The sequence below is a fragment of the Silurus meridionalis genome, chromosome 8 (assembly GCF_014805685.1).
Source record: "Silurus meridionalis isolate SWU-2019-XX chromosome 8, ASM1480568v1, whole genome shotgun sequence".
NCBI lineage: Eukaryota > Metazoa > Chordata > Actinopteri > Siluriformes > Siluridae > Silurus > Silurus meridionalis.
This window is the reverse complement of record NC_060891.1, coordinates 15,912,183-15,937,213: the sequence shown is the minus strand read 5'-3', so window position 1 is coordinate 15,937,213 and position 25,031 is coordinate 15,912,183. Positions and strand designations below refer to the sequence as shown.

At 39.3% G+C, this 25,031-nt stretch overlaps 1 protein-coding gene across 3 annotated transcripts in view; it reads right to left on the bottom strand.

Annotated features, from left to right (window-relative positions):
• The window catches only part of LOC124390344 (neuronal PAS domain-containing protein 3), a 220,455-nt gene that overhangs the window by 127,161 nt on the left and 68,263 nt on the right, over window positions 1–25,031 (bottom strand). For 2 of the 3 annotated variants that reach the window (XM_046856232.1, XM_046856233.1), the window contains exon 2: window positions 10,862–11,105. In XM_046856232.1, coding sequence (XP_046712188.1) covers window positions 10,862–11,105 — 244 coding nt within the window. The remainder of the gene's footprint in view (window positions 1–10,861; window positions 11,106–25,031) is intronic. The other variant, XM_046856235.1, reaches the window with a different exon arrangement.

Sequence of the window (25,031 nt, the reverse complement as noted above, 5' to 3'; positions counted from 1 at the left end):
GAGAATCAAGATATGAGACATTTATAAGCATAACCCTGGCTAGACATTAAATGTTTTGTGTAATGTGTGCAAGCGTGCAGCATATGTTGCACAGTAGGGATGCCGGTCTGACTTAAATGACGTGTGAAGGATCAAACAAAACCCTTGTCAAGTATTACTTAGTCGTGTTCGAGATTTTCTCCAAGTTGCTGTAAGACATCCAACTAAACGTTAGACATCCTAACTAAAGACGGAGTAACAATGTGTGTGATTAAATTTTAAACCGCGACTGTTAATGCAATCGCGATTTCGGAACGCAATGCCGCGTTTGAACACCGCGCATCTAAAGGAACTTGCTGTCGCTTTCACAATATTTCCTCAGTCCTTGTGGGATTTGTGAAAGAAGCAGTCACATTAAGCAAATGGAACAGAGAGCAACATTACACACAGCCTGGAGACACAGCTGCCTCACATCCAAGCAATGCAAATTCCAAACCAAGCTGTACAACCAAAAAAACAAAAAAACAAAACAAAAACCAACAACAAATTCGCTTCAGAGTTTAATTAAAGGATCTGCATAGTTTGAATGCAGTGGAAAAAAGAGCAAGTCCAAAATCAAAACAATGCTTTGAAGTTGATATCATTTAATAGCATCAAGCTCTTTTTATGGCTCAACCACAAAACAAGAAATGCTGATCTCTTCTTCGTTAAGGCGTAATGACGTATTTAGACCCCCTCCCCCCCTCCGGTCGATCTTCTCTGCTCCTCTTTCTTTCTCCTCTCATCTTCACAATTAAAGCTCTCTCTGCTGAGATATATCTTTTTCATACGGAGATACAACGAATCAGAGAGGAAGAAGAGAGAGGCGTTATTAATCAGGAGAACATGCTCTCACTGACCCGCTCGAAACAATAGCAGTGTATGCCAGAGGATTTGCCCAGCTTCGCTTTGGCACACACACAGCTTCCTTTAGCTGTAATTGGCTTGGCAGCTTAGGAGCTGATAGTGAAAGGCAGGATGTGTATTACTGCTGACATTTCTGACACTGCTGTCCTCAGAGAGGACGAGGTGCACATGCTGTACGGGGCCTCTGTTCCAGTTACTCAGCTTAAATATGAAACTAAAAGATATAAACTGAAAATCTGAAGTTGTAATGCTCAGGTTTTATGGAAGATAATTTTGCTGTAATGCTGCTGTGTATAAAATGAAACACACAAAGACAAAAGCAAAGATCTCTGCCCTGGAATCTGGTCCACTGTGAGATTGAACTGCTGGCTATAGCATACTTAGCAGTCACTAACCTGCTTCTGCAAGAAAGCTTTTTTTGGGTAAGTTATTGTAATATCGAACCAAAGAAGACTATTCAATAGTCTACTTTTCAATGCGAAACAGTCTTTTAAACTAGAGCACCCAGCAGCCAGCTGTGGCCCAGTGTCTAATCAAATCTATATTTCATTAATTTATGAGAGAACAGTTCCAGTCAATTGTGTCGATTTTCACTGGCTCCTGTCATATCTTCCACAGAAAAAGTAAAAAAAAAAGAATTTAACAAGAAAGATTGGACTGGAAACTATAAATGAATCTCGGGTCATAGGGGACTGATAAAGCATAAACGAAGTCATTTTCTCCAACTGGGATTCGAAGGGTGACGGACGACAAAATGAAAATGAAACCCACGTTATTTCTAATTACTTAAAGCAAGCAGCAAATTCCATCAAATGCAAGACTTTCTTCGAGACTTGTGGCAAGAGCTTCAGCTAATATAAACAATAAATTTCATGCATTATTCATATGTCTATATTCCTTCTTATTAGCAGCGGCGACTGTGTTGAGGCAGATAGAATGATTGAGGGGAGGGGAGGGGAGGGGAGGGAGAGGAGGGAGGCTGAGGTGCTCTCATGGGCCCTGGGCTATCTGCTGATTGACTGGGCACTGATCCCAGAGCTACTGACCGCCAGCCTGAGAGATGGGTATGCATGCAGCCTGCAGCAGGACAACATGTCCACCCTTCATAGCGGGGCTACTGCCAACTTAAAACCTCGAGTTGTCGTAGAAACCGAGTGAGATACCGTATGTTTTTTTTGTGTGTGTGTTCCAGGAAGCTGTCTTCGTAAAATCCTGAGCGCTCGTGCATGACTTTGGGTCAAGAAGCAAAATTTCACCTTCCTCCTCTGGCCTCGATACCGCCTGCCAAAATCATCATCAGCTCAACAGATAAGGAGAGAGAGAGAGAGAGAGGGAAAAAATCCCCTGTTCTCGCAGCCATCATCACACCCGCTTATTATAGATATTAGAGAATAAAACGGGTGACCGAAAACTGTTAGTCATGCGTTGAGATGGCAATAGCTTAATGCTTCACGCATGAATCGCTCCCTTTCTGAGCGGGTGCAGACGCCTCTCGACCCCGCCTCTCGACCCCGACTCTATCGCCCCACTTTCAACCCATCGCTAAATGCTAAAAATCCATTGGTTTCGATATGAAGCCCTTTGTGACAGCATCAGAATGGCTGATTAGCTGAGTGGGGGCCAGCGAGGGGAATGAAATGGTGTGATTAAATTGGATGATTAGGGGAGTCATTTGTGTCCTGCAAGGGGGAAGAGCAGCAGCAAACAAGGATTAGGGCAGAGGCCTTGGTGACCTTCCTCTGAAATCTTAACAGCTCTTGCACTTCGGTGAGACGTCACGTGGCCCGACTCAGAGTGCAAGGCCGTGACGCATGTTCGATTTCCACACATGTAAACCGGCAGCTCACATGGGTTCGGAAATTCGAGACGGAGAGCCTTCTTCTCGTGTCCCACTGCGCAGTAAATTCGAGGGGGTGGTTATTTATCATAAAAATCATATGCGCTGTGACGTTTTAAAAGCCAGATATCAAAATATCAACGGAATATTTTTGACATTTTGATTCATGTGACGTTATAAAGCTCTAAGACAACTCGGTTTAATTATAAAACATATTACTGCTGCTTAAAGCCGAGCCAATTAAATTTGATTGGATACTGTTTTTATTCAAGGAGCTCTTTTCATGTCATCGTAATTTACTGTCAAAGCAGCCAGAATATTGGAAACTAAATTATTTACTACAGCCCATAAGCCAATAATGCTCCATTTGTCTCCTACTGAGAGGGACTAGACTAACAAGATTATTAAGGACATTACTTGTAATAGTGGATGCCCTTCACTTTATTTGAGGCTCATGCTGTGCTTTCAGACGCTCAGCTTCAAAGAGTGCCACTCTATTCTGGGAGCAGTCTGACAGCCGGACAAGTCCACTGAACACACACGCACTCAACAGGCAAATACACAGAGGAACAAATCATGTGCTGCTCATACACTGACCTGTAAAAATCTAAATAAACTGAAAATCTCGTGTAGTATAATATTAATATATTTCTGCGTCTGTGTCTTTCAAATGAATGCATGAGAGACATGTCCACTTTTCTGTAGTACAGTGGGCAAGAAAGACACAGTGATTTGTAATACTTTGTAAAGATATTATCTACAGCTGAATACAAGTTCGGGCAAAGAGCTTCAATATTCATTTCGGCTGTCTTTCTGATTTATTTCTCTATTATTGGCCCATTTGCAAAAGGACTAATTACTGGGCCAGAGCTGACATCCATATAGCACAAGTCTAACAGGTCAATGAGAATAAAAGCAGTTAGCCATACATCATCACCGAGCATGTCGATTTGCTGGAAAACAATGATCATATTCTTGTGCTGTCAGGTTTTGCACGGAGAGAAAACGTAGAACTGCGTGGAGGTAAGCGCACACAAAGGGGCTCTCTCTCACGTGCGCGCACGCACACGCAAAGCACACTGCGTCACGCACAAACACACTGCAGGACCCACAAACACACTCGCAAACAAGGCTATTGGGAACGTGAAGGCACCCTAGAGGGTCGTCTCGCTGCCAACCCTGCCTCTGTTGTCTCCATTCAAAAGAGAAATAGGCCATTAAAAGCATAGTTGCACACAAGTGCTCTGTACGCTCGCTCACAATTAAGACTCACACAAGCTAGCTGGGTTTGTATGGCCCAAACAAAATCTTGCACAATAAAAGGTCTAATTTAATAAGGGAACTACAGGCCTTCTTACACATAGCCATGGTGGCACGGCCGTGTTTTTTTCTCCATACGGACGTAATCTATTCATGAGCGAAGAATGTACACTATTCAGTGTTATTAAAACACATTGTTCCACAACAATGCTTCCTCAGGCTGTTTCTGCCGGGCCAAAAAAAAAAAAAAGAATTAGAGAGTAGGTGTGCGAGTAATTGTTTCCATGGCAATTACTACTTTCTTTGGTGTGTATTTGAAAATAAAGAAAATAAAGACAAACATGCCCAGAGCCTCTCCGTAGCCAAAAGCAATTTTCTCTTCTAAATTTAGTTATGCAGAGCCTATGGGCATCATCAGCATTTAGTAATTAGTTTTATAATTACTGCTGTTTTGCTCACTGTCATTCAATTTTTCTTACAGGACGACTGGGGAATGAAACATCTCACACTCACAGCTGGGCAATTTACCACCCATTTATACAGTTAGATATACCAGGGAGGCTCTTTCTTTCTTTCTTTCTTGCTTTCTTTCTTTCTTTCTTTCTTGCTTTCTTTCTTTCTTTCTTTCTTTCTTACTTTCTTGCTTTCTTACCCAGGATGCTCTGCTTCTCTGTCTCTTTCCAAGTCCAGGTTGCAGAAAAAAAATAAATGAACAAAAAGCACTATCAGCGCTTTTTTGAGCCGATTGTGATGCAAACACCATTAATTTCCTCATTAACATTAACAATAGGAGTGGCACACCGGGCACCTGGAGAGATCAGTTTAATCAGTAGAGTGCTTGGTGCCAACCTGCTCCGCCGACGCCAGCCACCCTTCAGAAGGAGCGTCCGGGTCTAAAGAGCAACTGGTCTGTCGTTCTGTGCGATGGTCAAAAGCCTTAATGAGTTTACCCTGTTGACTGCATTTGATGTGTTGATATGTTGTTAAATTCAAGACATGAGGGTTACGCTCAGGTGGACAGGAGTCTGGCGGTAAACATGCACGAAGCAGTGCAGCACGCGTGTGCGATGGTAAATGCCGAGAGTGAGGTCCAGGGGACATTAGAAGACCTAATGAGTGGAAGAAGGGAGGGGATGTGAAAGAAGGTCTGATGCTGCTTCAAGGTCCCTTTGGAGTTTATTGATGAAATTATGCTAATTAAGACAAGTACATGAACATTTGGCTGCAGTTCCATTCCTTGAGTCTTGCTAATGCATGGAAGGGGGAAAAAAATAACAGGCTGAAATTTTTATGAGTGACAAAACTATAAAGAAAATTCATTGCGCTGGACAAAATGTAAAACTTTCAGGGACATTTAATAATATTGTTGCTGATAAAAGCGTTTTTCAGCACAATACCTTATATTAGCTTATAACATGGTGCTTGAAACTTGGAACTTGAAGTGCTCATTCTAATACGTTGTTTTTTTATTTAAAAAAGAGTGGCTTCTACTGCTCAGCTAATACAGACTGAAACCTCACTCTCAGGCATAAATGTCACCTAATTGGTAAAAAAAAAAAAAATTACATTTACAGCAGGGCAGATTTTGTGTGCTTGGAGCTCAATTTAGCATTGTGACAAATCATAAATCATTCTTTTTTTTTCTTCGCCTTGAACCTCTAAGTCTGATACAGGATATGTGTTATTCAGCATCCACATGGATCCCTTCCAACATTTCTTTTTTGTACAATAAGAGGACACTGGGAGAAACCTTGTCCTCTGCTCCCCAGCTGTCTATAGGCATGGGACGCGTGAATGGCAGAGGCAGGAGCGTATAGTTTTTCCGCAGTGTGCGCATGTGGGCGTGAGCGCGTGCCTGGTGAAGTGTGGCATTTTGGTGACTGCTCTCTGCTCTGCATGCATGAATAATGAATGCACAGGTGGTGGAGGGGGTCAGGAGGCCCGCGCCAGCCTCCAAACAACAGAAAGGTCATGCTTGTTTGTGCAGTGTCCTTCAACAGATGTGAAACGCTCCTGACAGAGACTAGCAAATTTTTGGTTAAAACACTCCAGGAACAAAAAAAAAAAAAATTAGTTGATGGGTCAATTACCGTAAAGGTCAACAGGCGTGAAGAGGAGAGGCAGCGCGCTCGCAGGAGTTATGATAATAAATCAACACTTGAGAAGTGGAGGTCAAATTCTTTTAGTTCAGATGCCAGTAATACGGCGAGCTTTTATTACCGATAAGGGCCGGCAATCTCTGCTTTGTCACCTTTGTTTTGTATTCAAGAGAAGAGGGCTTCATTTTAATGATATTTGGCGACTGTGAAAACCATCAGCACAGTACAAATGCCAGCGCCGACCTATTCTATATTCCTATAGAAGCGAGAATAAAAGAGAATGTTGATTTTTCTTTAAGCAAAGAGCCGTTCCTTGAGAGCAGGGAGATCTGCCAAACACAGCTGTGCACGAGATTTCCCTAAAGGTTACAATCATCAGTTATTAGGTAGAAATGCCTTACAAGGAGTTTGCTCGGGATTTTGTTTTTTTTTACTCGGTCAACCTGACGTAATAACAGGTGCGTGGCCTGTCGCTGCAGATCCGCATGTACAGTCACGGCTAAATTCATTGAGGGACTGGACTGCCGAATGAACTGGGGACTTCCATGCATCAGAAACAATATCGTTTTCCTGCGGCTCGCCTTGAGTCAGGTGCGCAAGCGATCCCGAGCACAAAAATCGGCCTGCCCTTTATGCAACGGCACCTGATGCAATAATGCACCATATGTTTGTATTAACATGTTCCGTGTTGATCAAAACGTGTCACGATCTTTTATCCTAAAACAATCCCGTGCGAGCCAGAGAGGAAAACTCCATGCCTCTATAGGTCAAGGCCATATAGTCACTCCGATCAAAGAATAAACACAGATTCATGGGCTCGGAAAGCCCCTTCAGTGCAGTGAGTATCCATTACCTTGAGTGACGTGGGGCAACACAACAGGAATCAATATCAGACTGTGTTCGAAATGTAGTGCAAATAAAACGGAGCCAGCTCCTGATTCAATTCAAAGTGCTTCTGTCAATGAGACGGAAGGACATAAAGCCAGCCTCATTGTCCTACTCTTGTGTCACCTTTTTCTTTATTCATTAAAGTACATATAGCAGTGGCCAATTAATACGTTTCTTCAGTGGTGTAATCGTTTCTTTTTTAGATTTTTAATGCTGCATAGCAGAACAGTTCTCTCTGAACTTGCTGCGTATTGTACACCAAAATGATTTTGTATATACGTTTTCTCATTAAAATTCATGCAGTTCTTCAAAGGGAGACGACAATGATGCCATCTGTTGTGTGCTGGCCAGAATACACAGAATGCAGCCTCCTTAAAATGCGTGCAATTTCTCTGGTCCCTATGGCCATTTTCAGTTCTGCAGTTATTCCACTTCTCCTAACTGATTCTCATTTGTAGAGCAAGGCAGAAGCGAATATAAAACATTAAAATATATTAAATTAAGTCTCCTACTAGGAATTGAAAAAAAAAAAAATATATATATATATATATATATATATATATATATATATATACAGTACAGACCAAAAGTTTGGACACCTTCTCATTCAAAGAGTTTTTATTTTCATGACTATGAAAATTGTAGAGTCACACTGAAGGCATCAAAACTACGAATTAACACATGTGGAATTATATACATAACAAAAAAGTGTGAAACAACTGAAAATATGTCATATTGTAGGTTCTTTTGCTTAAATTACTGCTTTGCACACTCTTAGCATTCTCTTGATGCCTACTTTGAAGAACCTACAATATGACATATTTTCAGTTCAGTTTTTGTTATGTATATAATTCCACATGTGTTAATTCATAGTTTTGATGCCTTCAGTGTGACTCTACAATTTTCATAGTCATGAAAATAAAGAAAACTCTTTGAATGAGCAGGTGTGTCCAAACTTTTGGTCTGTACTGTATATATAATATATATAAACTTTTGGTCTGTACTGTATATATATATATATATATATATATATATATATATATATATATATATATATATATATATATATATATATATATTTTTTTTTTTTACTATCTTCAACTGTTTTTCATTCCCAACCTGTCTACTATCACACAAAAGCCACTTTTCCATTAAGCCTGACTGTTTTGTATCACCTGAGGTTTAGCATTAGTTCATTAAACAGGCCCATTATTCACATGGTCTTTACTGCTCAACAACAAATCCATAGTTACTGTTAAATCTATAGACTATTTCAGTATAGTACCATTTACAACTAATTAGGCGTCCATGAAGCATGACAAACACTCTTTCTCTCACCTCATATACCCCACACAACAAATTATGACCTCATCCAGGCTTTAGTGCTCAGGGGCTGGATTAATTGCATTTATTTATCATTTTTTGTTTGCCATTCCTCTTTTTCTTTGGATTTAATGTCCGTTGCTATGAATGTGGGACTACAGAAAAATGTCTGGAGCTGCTGTAAAAATTCAATAGCACAATAGAGAAGAAAAAGAGGGAGAGAAGAGAAGAGAAGAGAAGAGAAGAGAAGAGAAGAGAAGAGAAGAGAAGAGAAAGAAAACAAAAGAAGGATAACAAAAAGTGATGAGAAGGTGAAGAGAAATAGAGAGAAGAGAAATGTAGGGAAAGAGGTAGAGAGAAAAAATAGAAAATGAAGAGAAGAGAAGAAGAGAAGAGAGCAGAAGAGGAGAGAAAGGAGAAAAACAGAGAAGTGATGAGAAGCTGAAGAGAAGAGAAGAGAAGAGAAGAGAAGAGAAGAGAAGAGAAGAGAAGAGAAGAGAAGAGAAAGATTTGTATTAACATGTTCCGTGTTGATCAAAACGTGTCACGATCTTTTATCCTAAAACAATCCCGTGCGAGCCAGAGAGGAAAACTCCATGCCTCTATAGGTCAAGGCCATATAGTCACTCCGATCAAAGAATAAACACAGATTCATGGGCTCGGAAAGCCCCTTCAGTGCAGTGAGTATCCATTACCTTGAGTGACGTGGGGCAACACAACAGGAATCAATATCAGACTGTGTTCGAAATGTAGTGCAAATAAAACGGAGCCAGCTCCTGATTCAATTCAAAGTGCTTCTGTCAATGAGACGGAAGGACATAAAGCCAGCCTCATTGTCCTACTCTTGTGTCACCTTTTTCTTTATTCATTAAAGTACATATAGCAGTGGCCAATTAATACGTTTCTTCAGTGGTGTAATCGTTTCTTTTTTAGATTTTTAATGCTGCATAGCAGAACAGTTCTCTCTGAACTTGCTGCCGTATTGTACACCAAAATGATTTTGTATATACGTTTTCTCATTAAAATTCATGCAGTTCTTCAAAGGGAGACGACAATGATGCCATCTGTTGTGTGCTGGCCAGAATACACAGAATGCAGCCTCCTTAAAATGCGTGCAATTTCTCTGGTCCCTATGGCCATTTTCAGTTCTGCAGTTATTCCACTTCTCCTAACTGATTCTCATTTGTAGAGCAAGGCAGAAGCGAATATAAAACATTAAAATATATTAAATTAAGTCTCCTACTAGGAATTGAAAAAAAAAATAAAAAAAAAAAATATATATATATATATATACAGTACAGACCAAAAGTTTGGACACACCTTCTCATTCAAAGAGTTTTTTTTATTTTCATGACTATGAAAATTGTAGAGTCACACTGAAGGCATCAAAACTACGAATTAACACATGTGGAATTATATACATAACAAAAAAGTGTGAAACAACTGAAAATATGTCATATTGTAGGTTCTTTTGCTTAAATTACTGCTTTGCACACTCTTAGCATTCTCTTGATGCCTACTTTGAAGAACCTACAATATGACATATTTTCAGTTCAGTTTTTGTTATGTATATAATTCCACATGTGTTAATTCATAGTTTTGATGCCTTCAGTGTGACTCTACAATTTTCATAGTCATGAAAATAAAGAAAACTCTTTGAATGAGCAGGTGTGTCCAAACTTTGGTCTGTACTGTATATATAATATATATAAACTTTTGGTCTGTACTGTATATATATATATATATATATATATATATATATATATATATATATATATATATATATATATATATATATATATTTATTTTTTTTTTTTACTATCTTCAACTGTTTTTCATTCCAAACCTGTCTACTATCACACAAAAGCCACTTTTCCATTAAGCCTGACTGTTTTGTATCACCTGAGGTTTAGCATTAGTTCATTAAACAGGCCCATTATTCACATGGTCTTTACTGCTCAACAACAAATCCATAGTTACTGTTAAATCTATAGACTATTTCAGTATAGTACCATTTACAACTAATTAGGCGTCCATGAAGCATGACAAACACTCTTTCTCTCACCTCATATACCCCACACAACAAATTATGACCTCATCCAGGCTTTAGTGCTCAGGGGCTGGATTAATTGCATTTATTTATCATTTTTTGTTTGCCATTCCTCTTTTCCTTTGGATTTAATGTCCGTTGCTATGAATGTGGGACTACAGAAAAATGTCTGGAGCTGCTGTAAAAATTCAATAGCACAATAGAGAAGAAAAAGAGGGAGAGAAGAGAAGAGAAGAGAAGAGAAGAGAGAAGAGAAGAGAAGAGAAGAGAAAGAAAACAAAAGAAGGATAACAAAAGTGATGAGAAGGTGAAGAGAAATAGAGAGAAGAGAAATGTAGGGAAAGAGGTAGAGAGAAAAAATAGAAAATGAAGAGAAGAGAGCAGAAGAGGAGAGGAAAGGAGAAAAACAGAGAAGTGATGAGAAGCTGAAGAGAAGAGAAGAGAAGAGAAGAGAAGAGAAGAGAAGAGAAGAGAAGAGAAGAGAAGAGAAAGATTTTAGGACAGTGCGTGACTTCTTACCTTGACTGAGGTGTTAGGTGGTGGTCCTTCAATGCGCACGTTCCATGGAGGGTCGCCCTGGTTGGCGAAGTCCCTCATCTTCAGGTAGCTGATGGTGAGGCGGATGATGGAGGCTTTGTCCAGCTGGCTGGTGATGGCACCTGGCAGTGGCAACATCTTGGCCAACTCGTAGAACTCAAAGTTCTCCTTCCCCCTGCGTGAGCGTGCAGCATCACGTGACTTCTCCTTCCTCAGAGCCTGCAACCTGACACACAGTAGCACAGATTAGAAAGACAAATAGAATGAAGACTTCAAATTTTTTTATTTGTGAAGCAAATTTAACAATAAAAATGGTCCCAAAGCAGCTTTACTGAGATAAATAGTCTCTGAATCTGAATTCATTAATTAGTCCCTAAGTGGATATAAAAGTACGTTATCATTAGATAATTCCTAAAAATTGAAATATCATGGTTTTACATCCTGTCTGGAACTGAAAGTAAATGCTATTTATTAAAAATATATATATAATCAAAATATTTAGAGTATTTTATATACACAAAATGTTCTAAACATTATGATAATAGTTTTTCTTTTTTATATATAAATAATGATTGTTCTAAAAAAACATGTTTTAAAACAAAATTAAATCCTTCTTGCTTTCAAATGGTTTACTTTCATTTGATGGGCACAACAAATGTGGCTTATTTATTACCATGAAAAATATATATTTATGTTCTTTTACTTAGTGTTCCTTCCCTCTCGCAAACAAAATCGAGGAAATAAAACAGGAAAACTATGTAAGCCATAGCCAAACGATAGTTTAATAATGGTAGCTACATGAAATGCCTGATACATGATGCGATTGCTCTTTCCTGGAATGATGTACAGCTTTCTTTTATCAAAACGGAGCAATTTTTTCTCTTTCATTTACTGCTCATTCATCTTGTCCAGAGGATAATTCATCACCAGGTGGCTACCGGCATATTCACAAATTTACCCAGCAGCTGAAAAGGTTTTAGTGGGAACAGCTTGGCATTCTCTCCCAGAACAATGCATGGTGCTCTTTGTTATTATATATACAGAAAAGACTAACTGTGTTAGTAAGATTTTTAATTGTATTAGTATGATAGTATCTCTTCATCACCAAATGTTCGTTGAATGTTGAATCTAACAGTCAAAATAAAATAGCTTCATCACAAATCTAATAACTTCATGATATTAGAATTATATACATCAATATAAAAGCAGCTATAAAAAATAGATTTTGCCCAGAACAAACCAATAATTTAAAATTATTACAATTTCTAAACAATATTTGTACTACGCTGTTCTCAAAACCTGATCATTTAGAAGTTACTTCTTTCATATACACATATTTCATGAAGATTTTTTATGAGATGTTCGTTTAACATTTCAGGAAGGAGTCTTCATTTTATGGCCATAGATCAGGCATAACATTATGACCACCTGCCTAGTATTCTGTTGGTCCCCCATTACTGCGAAAATAGTCCTGATCCTTCAGAGCAACAGCTTTAACTTCATCAGCAATTTGACCCCACATGCATCAGTGAGCCTCGGCCGCCCATGACCCTGTCACTGGTTCACCACTGTTCTTTTCTTGGACCACTTTTAATAAATATTGACCACTGTAGACCGGAAAAAACACCCCACAAAAGCTGCAGTTTTGCAGGCGCTCCAATTCAGACGTCTAGCCATCACAATTTGGGCCATTTTAAACTCGCTCAAATCTTTAAACCTCCCATTTTTCCTGCTTCTAACACATCAAATTTGACGACAATATGTTCAGGTGGTGCCCAATATACCCCACCCACTAACAGGTACCATGATGAAGAGATAATCAGTGTAATTCACTTCAACTGTCATAATGTTATGCCTGATCGGTGTAGGATGTTTGCTCTAACTTTAAGAAAGAGGATAAAAAGTGAGGGGATGGATGTTTATATAACTTAAATGCTGACAGGAATAAACATGTTTACTGGACATAATTTCATATGCAAAAAAAAAAAATGTAAAAGGTTAAACAAACAAACAAAAATTCGTTTTTGTTACCACTTATTCAACACAGGGTCACAGGGAGCCTCAAACCTATCCCTGGAAACAAGGCCAACCATTCACAGGGCAAAATCATACTCACACCCATTCACACAATTTAGAGATGCCAATCAGACTACTTACATGTTATAGGACAAAGAGAGGAAACCCTTGCAGCAGGGGGAAACTTTGTGCACAAAGGATGAAGTCAGGAATCATACCCCCAACCATGGAGATGTAAGCAAATGTGCTAAACAATAAGCCATTACTCTATAAATAATAGTTACTCTATAGATAACACCTGTTGTATATAACTATTATTATTATTATTATTATTATTATTATTATTATTATAATAATACTATTGGTCAACATCATACTTTTAGATTACTAATATTTAAGATCTGCCATGTTTTCTTCCTTACTTCTCCAATCAATTACAGCGTTTACTACCTTGCAAAATTAGCAAGTCTGATCAACAACAGATTGGGTAGACGTGGTCTATAATCAACAGACTGTTACAAAACTGGTAAAAACAGTTATACTGACTAACTTCTAATCCAGAGGGAAACTTTGGCCCAATTATTTTACTCGTCAGAATTCAGGTGAACTTGTGATTAGCTCGGTAGCTTCCTGAACATGGAATGGAAAAATCTATAGAGCAGGCGAGAGACCTTCTTTCCCATCAGTAAAAAAATAAAAAGTGATCCGAGAAACAAAATGCTGCACTGAGTACATCAGGTTTTTCGGCCAGATCGGGTCCTGATATCAAAACCGAAATAATACGTAAACGAAGCCAAATGCTCCAACTGCAACAAGAGTTATTTCAAGATCCCAAGAGTGCAGTTGTATTCCTTCGTTTGACATTTATTTATTGTTTTTTTCTTAAAAACTTTTTCTGTATTGACTCCGTGGTAACTCATAAAAAAAAGAAAGCATGGAAAAATATATATCCCTCTTGTGTGAGCCAAGACCTTTTTTTTTTATTTGAAAGCCATATAAATCCCTGGCATTTAAAGAGTAAGTAACTGCATGCAACCTGTGACGCTCCAATAATAATATAATGTACAAAGTGCATATTTTTTTGTTCGGAGATTTGCGAGACTCTGTGGGTTCGTTCTCCTGATTTATGTGATTTTCAATCAAACAACACGGAACAGCCAGTTTCATACTTCCAACGTGTAACTGCCCACTCTCAGTGGCGTTCATCATCTCCAGCCATTCTGAATTAAGTCTGCAATAAATCAGCCCGGATCCCCAGCGTTCCCCACCGGCCAGCACTTAGATTAATTTTTTAGCACCACAAATGCAAAATTGGTTAGAGCAAACGCTGAAAGGTTGGGAAGTGTGGGTGGGGGGAGAAAATGGGAAAGAGGGGGATGACTTGCAAGGTGAAGAATGGCTGTTAGTGGAGAGAAATTATCAAATATTGTCCATATCTGTAATCTCAGCAGATAACAAAAACACAAAACTGTGTTCTGAAATGGTGCTCGCACACCAAATATAAACACACAGCGGATGGTTCGGTCTCTATTATTATTTTTTTTGGCTCTATATTGAATATGCAAATACTGTCCTCAGAAGCAGCCTTGAATTCCATGGCTCTTCTTTGCCCTTTGGCCATTCATTCACAATGTATGCACTTTCCAGTCAAAACTCACTGAGCAAAACTGCACGCAACATTCACAACACTGCTGAAGAAGCTTCTTGTTAATGTTATACAGAGACAAAATCATACGCATGGTTGAGATCATTTGTTAATTTTCATAACAGGTTTTAAGTTTATAGGGAAATTTATTAAGATGTTTTTTCCAGCTGATATTGACACACAAACACATGCCCATCCCCCCGCCCAAACCACACACGATGGCCTTACGTCCCGGTGGCAGATTGCTATTCTCCATCTTTTCGACCGCTCTGGCACAAAAAGGAAAACACCATTTGATGGTCTGCTGCTCAGACAATATATAAAGCTAGTTGTAATGGTTGTTTGGAGGCAAAGTGCAACAGAGCAGCAGAATTTCATTTGTTCCGCAAACTTGGAAAGCATTATGTTGTCCTGCGAATATTTCTTGAAACGCAGAGGTTATGTGACCTTAACCCCGGCGACATATTTATCACGTTTTTTACAAGAGTAAATGCAACAAACATAAAATGACATCACTGTAAAATTTACCCACCGCCTCACAATGACTTTTTAAGTACCTTTCAAAGAAAAAAAGGATGAGGCAGCACTGAACTGTTGATGGTACAGTGGGCTGGGGCTGACGCTCGGATCTGAGAGATCCACAGAGAGTCAATATAGACAGATTTACTGTAGTATAATAAGTAAGAAATACAGGCTGGCTGGTATAAGAAAATAATCAACACGTTGTTATGACGCATTAACAGCAATTTGTCGTTTATTACAATTTTACGATTTAGGAATGTCATAGTATGATTTAGAAATCTGTTACACTTTTTAATGTAATTTAATGTAGAAAAAAAAGTTAGTTTCATTTATTGCTTAAGTAACAAATGCCACTTTCCATCTTTTGCTAAAACAGAAATGTCTGGTTTAATGTAAATTCTATTTTTATTCAATTATTATCTCATTATACCATGTCATACCGTGTATGGTCATGTATGTATGCAACCAGTAAAATTTTAATGGAGGGAATATTTTCACACTATACTGTGAGCTTACACTGGAGACTCCTTCCATAAATTTTACGTCCTTACATCTCCTTACACAGAAAGTCAACGTTTATACGTTGATTATTCCAACGATTACACAACTTTTTTCAATCTATTTATAATTATACTTATAATATGTGTACAAGTTGTTACTACAGAAAAAAAAAAATTGAAAGTAAAACATTTACATTGATTTAAACCTGCTATTTAAATTCAGATTTCAGAATTCACCAGCATATTTTAGGGAATGAATGATAATAAAAATGCCTAAAGAAAGACAGAAAACCAGGTCAACGAATGATATTTAGAGAATGGTGTTTTGATTTTTGTTTTTGGCTTTATAAACACAAAACAGAAGAGTTAGCGTGTAACATATGGACCTCTAAAACATTAAACACTGAACTTCCTGAGGCAACATGAAATACTGTTGAGGAAATGAAGAGTAATAAGATCACCCTTATGACTATTTAGAAAGGAAATACATGTGATTTCCTCTTCTGCCAGATGGAAAGCTTTAGACACGGTTCAGTATTTCACAGATCGTTTTTATTTCAAATAAAAAACTAAACTAAAACTATGCTGTGGCAGCACAAGATCTCGACATGCAAACATTGTGTGCTTCACCTTGCAAACAACCTCAATGCCTTATTTACCAAATTAGCTAATCACCCTGGCGCATTCCAATTTGGGGAACGTGGGGGGAAAAATCCGCCGAAAGTTGTGCAAATGATCATTCAGGATCGCTGTAATTGCCTTCATCAGTGGCGAAAAAAGCAGGCAGACAAGAAATGTCACTCTAGATTATCTCTCTGCCTCCTGAAGCAATAGATGACACCAATGATCAGAGACTAAATGCCAAAACCAATCAATTCCTTTTGTGTCTTCTCTCCTTGCTAGCAACAGCGCAGGCCACAGTATAGGTTATTCTCCTAATTAAACTAAATGTTATCCCTATGGTAACTTCATTAATATTCACATCGACTTAGTAACATATGTCATGCTAGTGGTCATCGCTGGAGAAAATGGTTAGGAAGCAAACACAGAAAGGAAAAATAAGCCCGTAATGTGCAGATTTATTATTCGCTCGCATGTGGGTCAAAATGTGTTTACAGTCGGGAAAATGTATAGATGGGTGCAAATGTCAAAACAGTACTGTAAGCCTTGCCTGTGGCTATATTGAATATTAACCTTTCAGCATACTGAATCAGGGAAATCTAGTGTTCGGCTTTATTCTGTAAGCTCCAAAGGCACACTAATGCTCTTCAAGGTCTGTGCGCACTCCTCTATTATTCAATAGCCTGGGTGTGGTGTTGCTGAGGATGTACACTAGCCTCATTAGATTCGAATGCTTGTTAGAAGTGACCTCATTCACCTGAGAAGTTTGAGGACACGAGTGTGCTGTGCGGAGATCTAACGGCAAGCAGAATTTGAAGATATGCATAAGGCCACGTTCACACAAGTCTATCAGTATGTGCATTGTTTTTCAGATACATGATAGAAAAAAAATGGCAGACAACTGCAATAACCTTAATCGTCCTAGTTGTCATTCTTTTATTTATCACTGCACACTGTTCCCCTCAAAGAACTCAGAAAACAGTCTGAACAAGTCTGTAGTTACATCTGAAAAATTTACACGCTGTATTTTGAAATCAATCTCACTTTATTGATTTAGCTAAACAAGTATCAGTTACTATGATGTCTTACATTTTCATATAAACCACATAAAAATTCGAATAAAGAAGTAAAAAAAACCTCCATGTTATGACATTATTAAAAATCTTCATAAAATCCTATAAGCAGATTTGAGAAATGTGCTTTTTGCAAGGGCAAAAGGAAAGGAACACATATCTCGATTTTTACAGTGTAGTGACTGTCATTGTTAACACTTTCACTATATAGCGACATATACAACAGCGTGTCGTGTCTATATTGTTAATACCATGTAATATTATCATCTCTGTTCATTTTTTACAATATAACTCCCCGTTGGCAAGCTGTCACATTGCTACCATACCACCAAAAATGTACTCAGCTACAGTACAGCATTGGTTGTCATCTGGCTCTAAAGCCAGTCAGACTGGAAAGTGTCACAACACAGGTTTATATTCACTAAAATATGTCACTTGACACCGAGAAGAAAAATCTTGTATATATGCTGTTGGTTACTGGAGTAACACTTTAGGAAAATGTTTTAATAATGGTTTAAATAGAGTCATGTTTCTTTATAAAAAAATGTGTTACTAAAATGTTGTGCTTATCCAGAAGACATCCTAAACAACATAACATTAACTTAGTGAAATACAGTATATATAGTACATTATGCTCCTTTGTTTGAAAACAGCGCTAGTGGGGAGTTTTCAAAGGGGTTCTCATTCATTGCTGACTGCACATGTGAGAGGAATGGATCCACATCAGTACTTTGGTTCTTTTGTTCTACATAGAGTTAAAGCACCTTCCAACATTAGAAAGGAAAGCAAACAATACGCAAAAGGAGCCTGCGCAAGCGTCGGCTCTGTGTTGTTGTTCAGCCTCGTGCTGTGGGGCTGAGGCTATTAAAAGCAATACCTGCTGAAACACAATGGGGGTAAAATAAAGATGAGGAAAGAAAGGAGAACAGGGAGCCTTAATCAGCCTGCCTGTGGTATATATTGATTATGACTACAATCATGAGGTCAATTTGAAAAATAATAGCAACACATTATGCAAAAGCCCTGTTGGTGGTGAATAATCCTTCTTTATGGCTGAAACATATCCCTATTTTTTCTTTCTCCCCCACCTCTCTCTCTCTCTCTCTCTCTCTCTCTCTCTGCTGCACTAGCATTGTGAGCTCAGCTGAAGGCTCTCCAGAAGGCCACATTGGGAATAAATTGTCCTCTTGTCTTCCCCAATAGTTTAGTGGCATATACTCTCAACAGCTCTGAATACAATTTACTGAATGCTTACACATACCGAGCTCTCCTGGCTGAAAGCAATTTTGTGTCTCTTTTGTTTTGGTGAAGAGGCTAAAGAAATCGGAAAGCCACACAGCTGTACACTTGGAAAGGTGGACTGAAATTAATGTTACAACTTTTATTATATCCGCATTGTGGAAGAGATGCGACAGCAGTGGAAACTGGTACAATGTGCATCCAGGCACAAATTCAGTAATAACAAACAAATGATGTCTAGAACGCTGACATCATGTCATGGTCATTAAAAACCTCTTCCATTCCCTAACCTTCACACTGTCCTCCGATAAAGTAGAGAGCGTTTCACAAGTTTTAGACCTGCACACTTATCAGAGAAATAAGACTAAGCATACATGCTTATAATAAGATTCAAGAGACTGAGATGTCTGACAAGAGATTGGTGACTTTCCAAATAATAGCCATCATGCATAAAAAAAAAAAGTACTCAGGCACAAACTTGCTATTGAACTGTGTCTAAAATGTAACATACGCTGCCTGTTCATGCAGTGTACAGAAGGAGGAAGGCATCCGGTCATGTCTGAATCAAATGTCAGCACAGAATGCTGCCTACTGAGATAACTCCATCTGGTCGATTTGATATGGATCCTTTGCTGTCCTATATATCCCATAACCATGTCTGTCAACAACCAGTCAAGAGAAACCAGCAATGCTATGAGGGGGGAAAACTGTCAAAATCAAAGATATTCTTAATGTTTTCACGAGCATAGTTGTATTGTTCATTGATTTTTTTTTCTTAATGTCATAGCTATGAGCACACTGCCTTCTGAGATGCTGATTAGACCACATGGCAGCAAGATATTATGGGATGTTTCTTTCTTTAATTCTATCTATTACAGACTGGGTATCATGGTTATAGTTTAGCTCAGGAGCCTGCACTGGAGAAGAGGTGAGAATGAACACTGAATAAGACACCACTCCATTGCAGGACACCATCACACACAGTCTCAAACACACACACAGTCAGTAACACTTAGGACCATTTAAGAGTATCCAAATCCATTACTGACATGGTTTAGAAAGGAAACCAGAGAACATGCAAAACTCCACACAAATACAGCCAGAACTCAGGATCATACTAAGGACCCTGTAGCTACGAGGTAGCATTAGTACCTCCCTATACTATAGGGGTTATAATAAACTCCCTGTAAATCTTTCAAGTAATTAGCACAAGTACATTACGTATCTGCTTGCTGAGTATTTTGTCACGTTGTGTTGGTTTAAGTCTAGACCACCAGGTATATCTGATTAAATATAATGTCTCAATGTCTTGTGAAGGCTGTGCAGGTGTGTGTGGTGTCAGTGAACCTGTAGTGTGTGTGCGATTGGCTGTTAAGAGCATCAAGGCGACCAGATTGGCCGGACAAAAGAGAGGCTGTCAGATGAAAAGGTCACTGTGGTACATGTACAAAGTGAAAGTGATGTCAGAACTTTGGCGAAAGAGAGATCTGTCAAATCATGACCTTACAGTGGCCATACAGAAAGTGAACCAAATAAAGAAATTGCCAGGGGAATATGCTTTAATAAAATGCTTAAAATCAGGTGTGTTTTAATAGCATTATTACTGGCAATTATCAACCTAAAGATACTTGAGTCCTTGGAATGGCATAGAACATTTAGATAGCAAGCTTGGTTAATAAGAGCTTTTAATATTTGATCAGTATCAAGTACCAGACAATAGCCATTAATAGGCATTCGTGAGCTCATATATGTTAAGGAGGTCAGAGAGCTCTTTTTCGCTGTAACTGCCATTTAAAAGAAAAGATAACTAGCTTGCTGTTCAAGCAGCAGACAGAATGCCTGAAAAGATAGGAGAAAAAAAAGCATGTAATGTGTTACATGGGGAAATACATCACATCACTGAGTAAGAAAACAAATCTTCAGGCTTAGAGTACAAGCCAAAAGAAGCCAAAAATGGTGTCTTGAGGTCTCTTTTACACTTTATTCTACATCTGGATACATTTCTCTTCAGAAAAAGTCAGAATGCCTGCTCCTAACTTAATATCATAGCGGTTTGTTCTTTTTGAGAAATGGACCAATTTCCCTCTAGAAATTGTTTCACATGTATCTAGCAGCTTGCCTAGGAAGAGTGAAACTGCTCCAAAGACAAAAGTCAGCCTGGGTTTTATTACGGAAAGAAATCCATACACTGCTTCCTATTTCCCTATTGGAAATGCTGCTTCCACATTCAGATTCACCAAACAAACATGCCAGCTGAGAGCTAAAAATACACATTTAATGTTCACACAAAATCTAAAAAAACAAAAATATTCTTACATGGGTTATGCTGGGTCAGAATCCGAATCAGATTTTCACAATTTCCATGTTGTGTTCATTAGTAGTTTTTCACACGAAGACTTCTTATTTTAAGCCCTAAAGCATTTGCTTTTAAAAGGTCAGTGCTAAAACTGCTGGGATGAAAAATTAGGAAATTCATAATCAGGATAATTCACTGTTAAACCCTAACATTTTATAGATTTTTAGCATTACATTAGATTACATTACATTAGTGGGCTGCTCCTCTATAATGTCAGCAGTGTCATGCACTTTGTAAAAACTAATGACAAAAAACAAACACAAACAAACAAAAAAAAACCTTGACAATGTAACCTAATCAAACAGGATGGTGAGTGTAACGCACTGGTATGTGTCATATAGTAGGTAGATGTGAGTCCGTGTTTGTTTGTTCAGAGGAAGCATTTGTCAGTACTGATGTCCTGTCAGTGAGTAATTACGAGCACGGTGGTGAGCCATTGCAGCGGCGTGTTGCAGAGCTCAACAGAAGCACGCCACTGCCATGGCTCTCCAAATCCCGTTAGCCGTGAATAAACCCACTGGGGGCGGCACAGGTAAGCCAAACGCAATGCGATTACATGGCGAGAGTGATGCCTGAAAAGCCGAATTGCTAACACAAACCACCCCCTTCTTTTGTGTTTTAGCAGTACAGAAGAGCAGTGTGCCAAATCTCGTTTACTGCCTCTCACCTAAGGCATCAAGCCAACGGAGGCTGGACAAGCATTACACGGAGGGATATAATGGTGCATTTGCTAATACAAGAAGGTTACGAATATCATTCTAAATATCTACACAACACATTACAGAAAGTGGAAAAGCACGGAATAGGCTCTGCTTAATCCCATACTTGGACGCTCTGCCTGTCTGCGGCTCAGACTCTTATATCTTAGCAGATGTCAAGAATCTTGAAGGCCGTAATCTGATTGGCTCCCTGTGCACTTTCATTCAGCAATTCACAAACTTTTGAACCATGACAAAAAAAGTTGTTCAAAACAAGATTTAATCAGTTGATTGTTGTTTGGGCATTTATAACGTCAGCCACAACAGCCTGGAATCCGTCAGCACGTTTAACGAAAAAAGCATCAGGCTTCGTCGCAACAAAGTAGAGAGTGAAGACAGGCTCGGCTCTGCTGCACTGTTCAATTACTCACTCCACACCTCCAGGCTGTGTGTACTGATGGAGCACGCTGGTCTCCATATCTTTCCCCAGACACCAAGTTAAAGAGAAACAGACTGAAAGGACTAAGTCCAGGATGGAAATGTTCCAAGAGACTAATAACGGAACACAATCAACAACAGCCGCAATGGTTTGTAACATAACACAACCTCCCCGTACAGTCTTCTTTCGTGAACATTACATAGATTGAAAAGATCCCACCCTCCTCAGAGAGGCTTCACACTCCACTCAGCCCCTCGTAAAGTTGCTCTCAACCAGGCAAGAGATACGGCTGAGGTGAAACTCCTGACAGAATCAGTGTGATGAAGAGCTGCTGTGTCTTTTCTCTAAATATGGACTATAGCTCAATCATGGGAGAGTGAAAAATCACTGAAAAGCAAAGGAACACTCATTTCTCCCTCTCTCTGTTTCTCCATTTCTTACGTTCTCGCTCTGTCCATTCCAGCAGCACCTGCAGTGGGCGGCCCGGCGAGGTGGAACGACTCGGTATTAGCTCCAAAATTAGCAGCATTGGCTCGTTAAAGAGCTGGCACGCTCAGCGGCAGGACAGACACGGTTAATGGCATAAAAGCCTCCATCACCTGGGAGCCACACAATTACTTGAGCCAAGGCTCACACTCACCACATCTCCTCCTGTACACCCCCATCCCTTTTACACACACACTCTCTCTAACACACACACACACACACATAAACACACACACACACATATACTCCCCAAATCCTTTAGACAGCTCACTCTTCTTTTTCTGGCCTCTGGCCAAACCAGGAGAGACAGAGAATGAGATGGTTCTTTTCTCTCTCTCTCTCTCTCTCTCTCTCTCTCTCTGTTCAAGACACATTTTCCCACGCACCACCAAATTTGAATACCAATTCCAGTTGTATAAGAATTTAATAAGATAGTTTTTTTCAAACAGATAATTATATGTTTAATAGTCAAAAGATGTCTGACTCAGTGTAGATGTTGTGACACATATGTGCCATATCGTAGATGTTGTGACACATATAATCATTGAGAAAAAGAGCTCTTTGTTCGATGGATAGAGTCAACCTCCCGTGATTTTTGAGCAGAAACTTTGAATGGCAACGTATGTATTTACTGACCAGACAGGCCTAATTAAAACTGAATTTGAAACACGTCTGGACGGTGTTGCTTGACAGCGCTGGTTAAATAGGTTGTGTTATTACGGCCGTTCTCATGAATCACGAGAACCTGATAAAAAATCATCCTAGAGCAACACAGAATTCGAAAATCACACAGAATCAAACACATAATCAAAACCCTCTCCATGTGGGTCATGCTCACCCCCAATGGTTCGGTGGGATTGTTAAGAAAAACAACAGCACTGGAAGTTGCAGGAGGATGAGGAAAGCCCAATGCCTAGTAGAAGGGCATGTTGGGAAACAAACCCCCACTGTACTAACCCTCTAATTATCCACCATAGTTTGTTGCAATAGTGAGACCCATGGAGCAAACACAATCCTCGTGCCCTAACCTTCCCCATGCTAGAATGTTAAGACCGGAGCACTGCAGCAGGTAGTGCGCCCCACGTCCCACACCAGTCTGTGGCATCCTGATCAAAGCACTGCACAATGGACTCCATGGTGGGTCAGGCGCGCAACAACCTGTACGAGACTTCCTCGCTCAATAATAAATGAGAGGAACATTTGGAAGTAATTGGCTGTGGAGAGGCACCCGTCTCTCCACCAGGGGAGCTTGTTTGTACAAAGCAACAGAAGCTAAATAATTGATGCTCAATGCAGAGCTTCCCTCAGATTGCCTTGATTTGGAGCATGCTCCGACTTCGGCTGGTGTGCTACCGCTGCTGATGATAATCATTGTTTAGGAAAACAACAAAAGAGAGAAAGGGAGAGGGAGTGTTTTATCATCACAGTTTTTTTTTTCCAAGCTAGAGCCGCAATGACCTGCTCCACAGCAACAATAATCATGAAAAATGCGCCCTGGACAACTTGTTATTGAAGTTGGCTTGTTTAACGGCTGTTCTTTTTCCAGATTAGGCCTGCCTCTGATGTTCCATATGTCTCCAATATTGCTCCCACCTGCATTTTCTCTCTCTGTGTAGGCTGCGGTCATGGCAAGTTTGCACAGAAGCACTGTGTAAGAATTAACCCTGATACACTGGATCATAGTGTACTGATTTTTTTTTTATGCTGACGGAAGAACATTTCGCACAAGCAAACACTTTTCAATTTACAATGTTCTCGTTCCGTTCTTTGTTTAGCTGAGTAGCATGTAAACTTCCCGGGGATTCGTTTATCCGTTTTCTCCAGTTTGCTGCATGTTGTGGTGTCGTCAGTGCACGGGCTGCTGTGATAAAAGTGCAGAGACAGAAAATGATGTGAACTCTAATCAGAATTCATATTGTTAACACACCGCCAGCATTTTCACTGACCCTACAATATCACCTATACTATTATCATATTGCTGCCACAGAGGATATTGCTGGCTAAGGAGGAGCTCTGCTCTGTACCAATATGCCATTATTGCTTTTCTGACCAGTCCAATATCACAGTGATGGTGGGCTATCAGTCAAGACAGTCCGAGCTGGGGGACGACTTTACAGTAATGCATCGTACAGCACTGCTGAATAAAACTCTGAACGTTGTAAAACTAGAATGAAACAATGACGTGTGATAACTGAGACTGAGCAAAAGTTTGGCATTCTGATGACAGACAGCTTCATTAGCATTTTTGATCAGTCAAATAAGTTGAAAATTTAATTGAGCTCTACAGTCTAGAACTCAAATCTTGAGTTGTTTTACACTTGCTTTCTTTTGTTGTTTTTTTTAAACTCAGGGCTCTTTGAGATCTGGGTCCTGAGGCTGTTTGAGTTCAAATCAGTAAGACTGAAGTATAAATGCTGTTTTGAGCTGATGTCTGATTCCTCTTGAAAATTGTGGTTTATGGCTCGTTCAACCATATGCAATCTGAATCAGGTGTGGAGGATGGCCATCCACCATGTGGATGGTGGCTTTAATGTCAGCATATAGATTTTTTTTTACT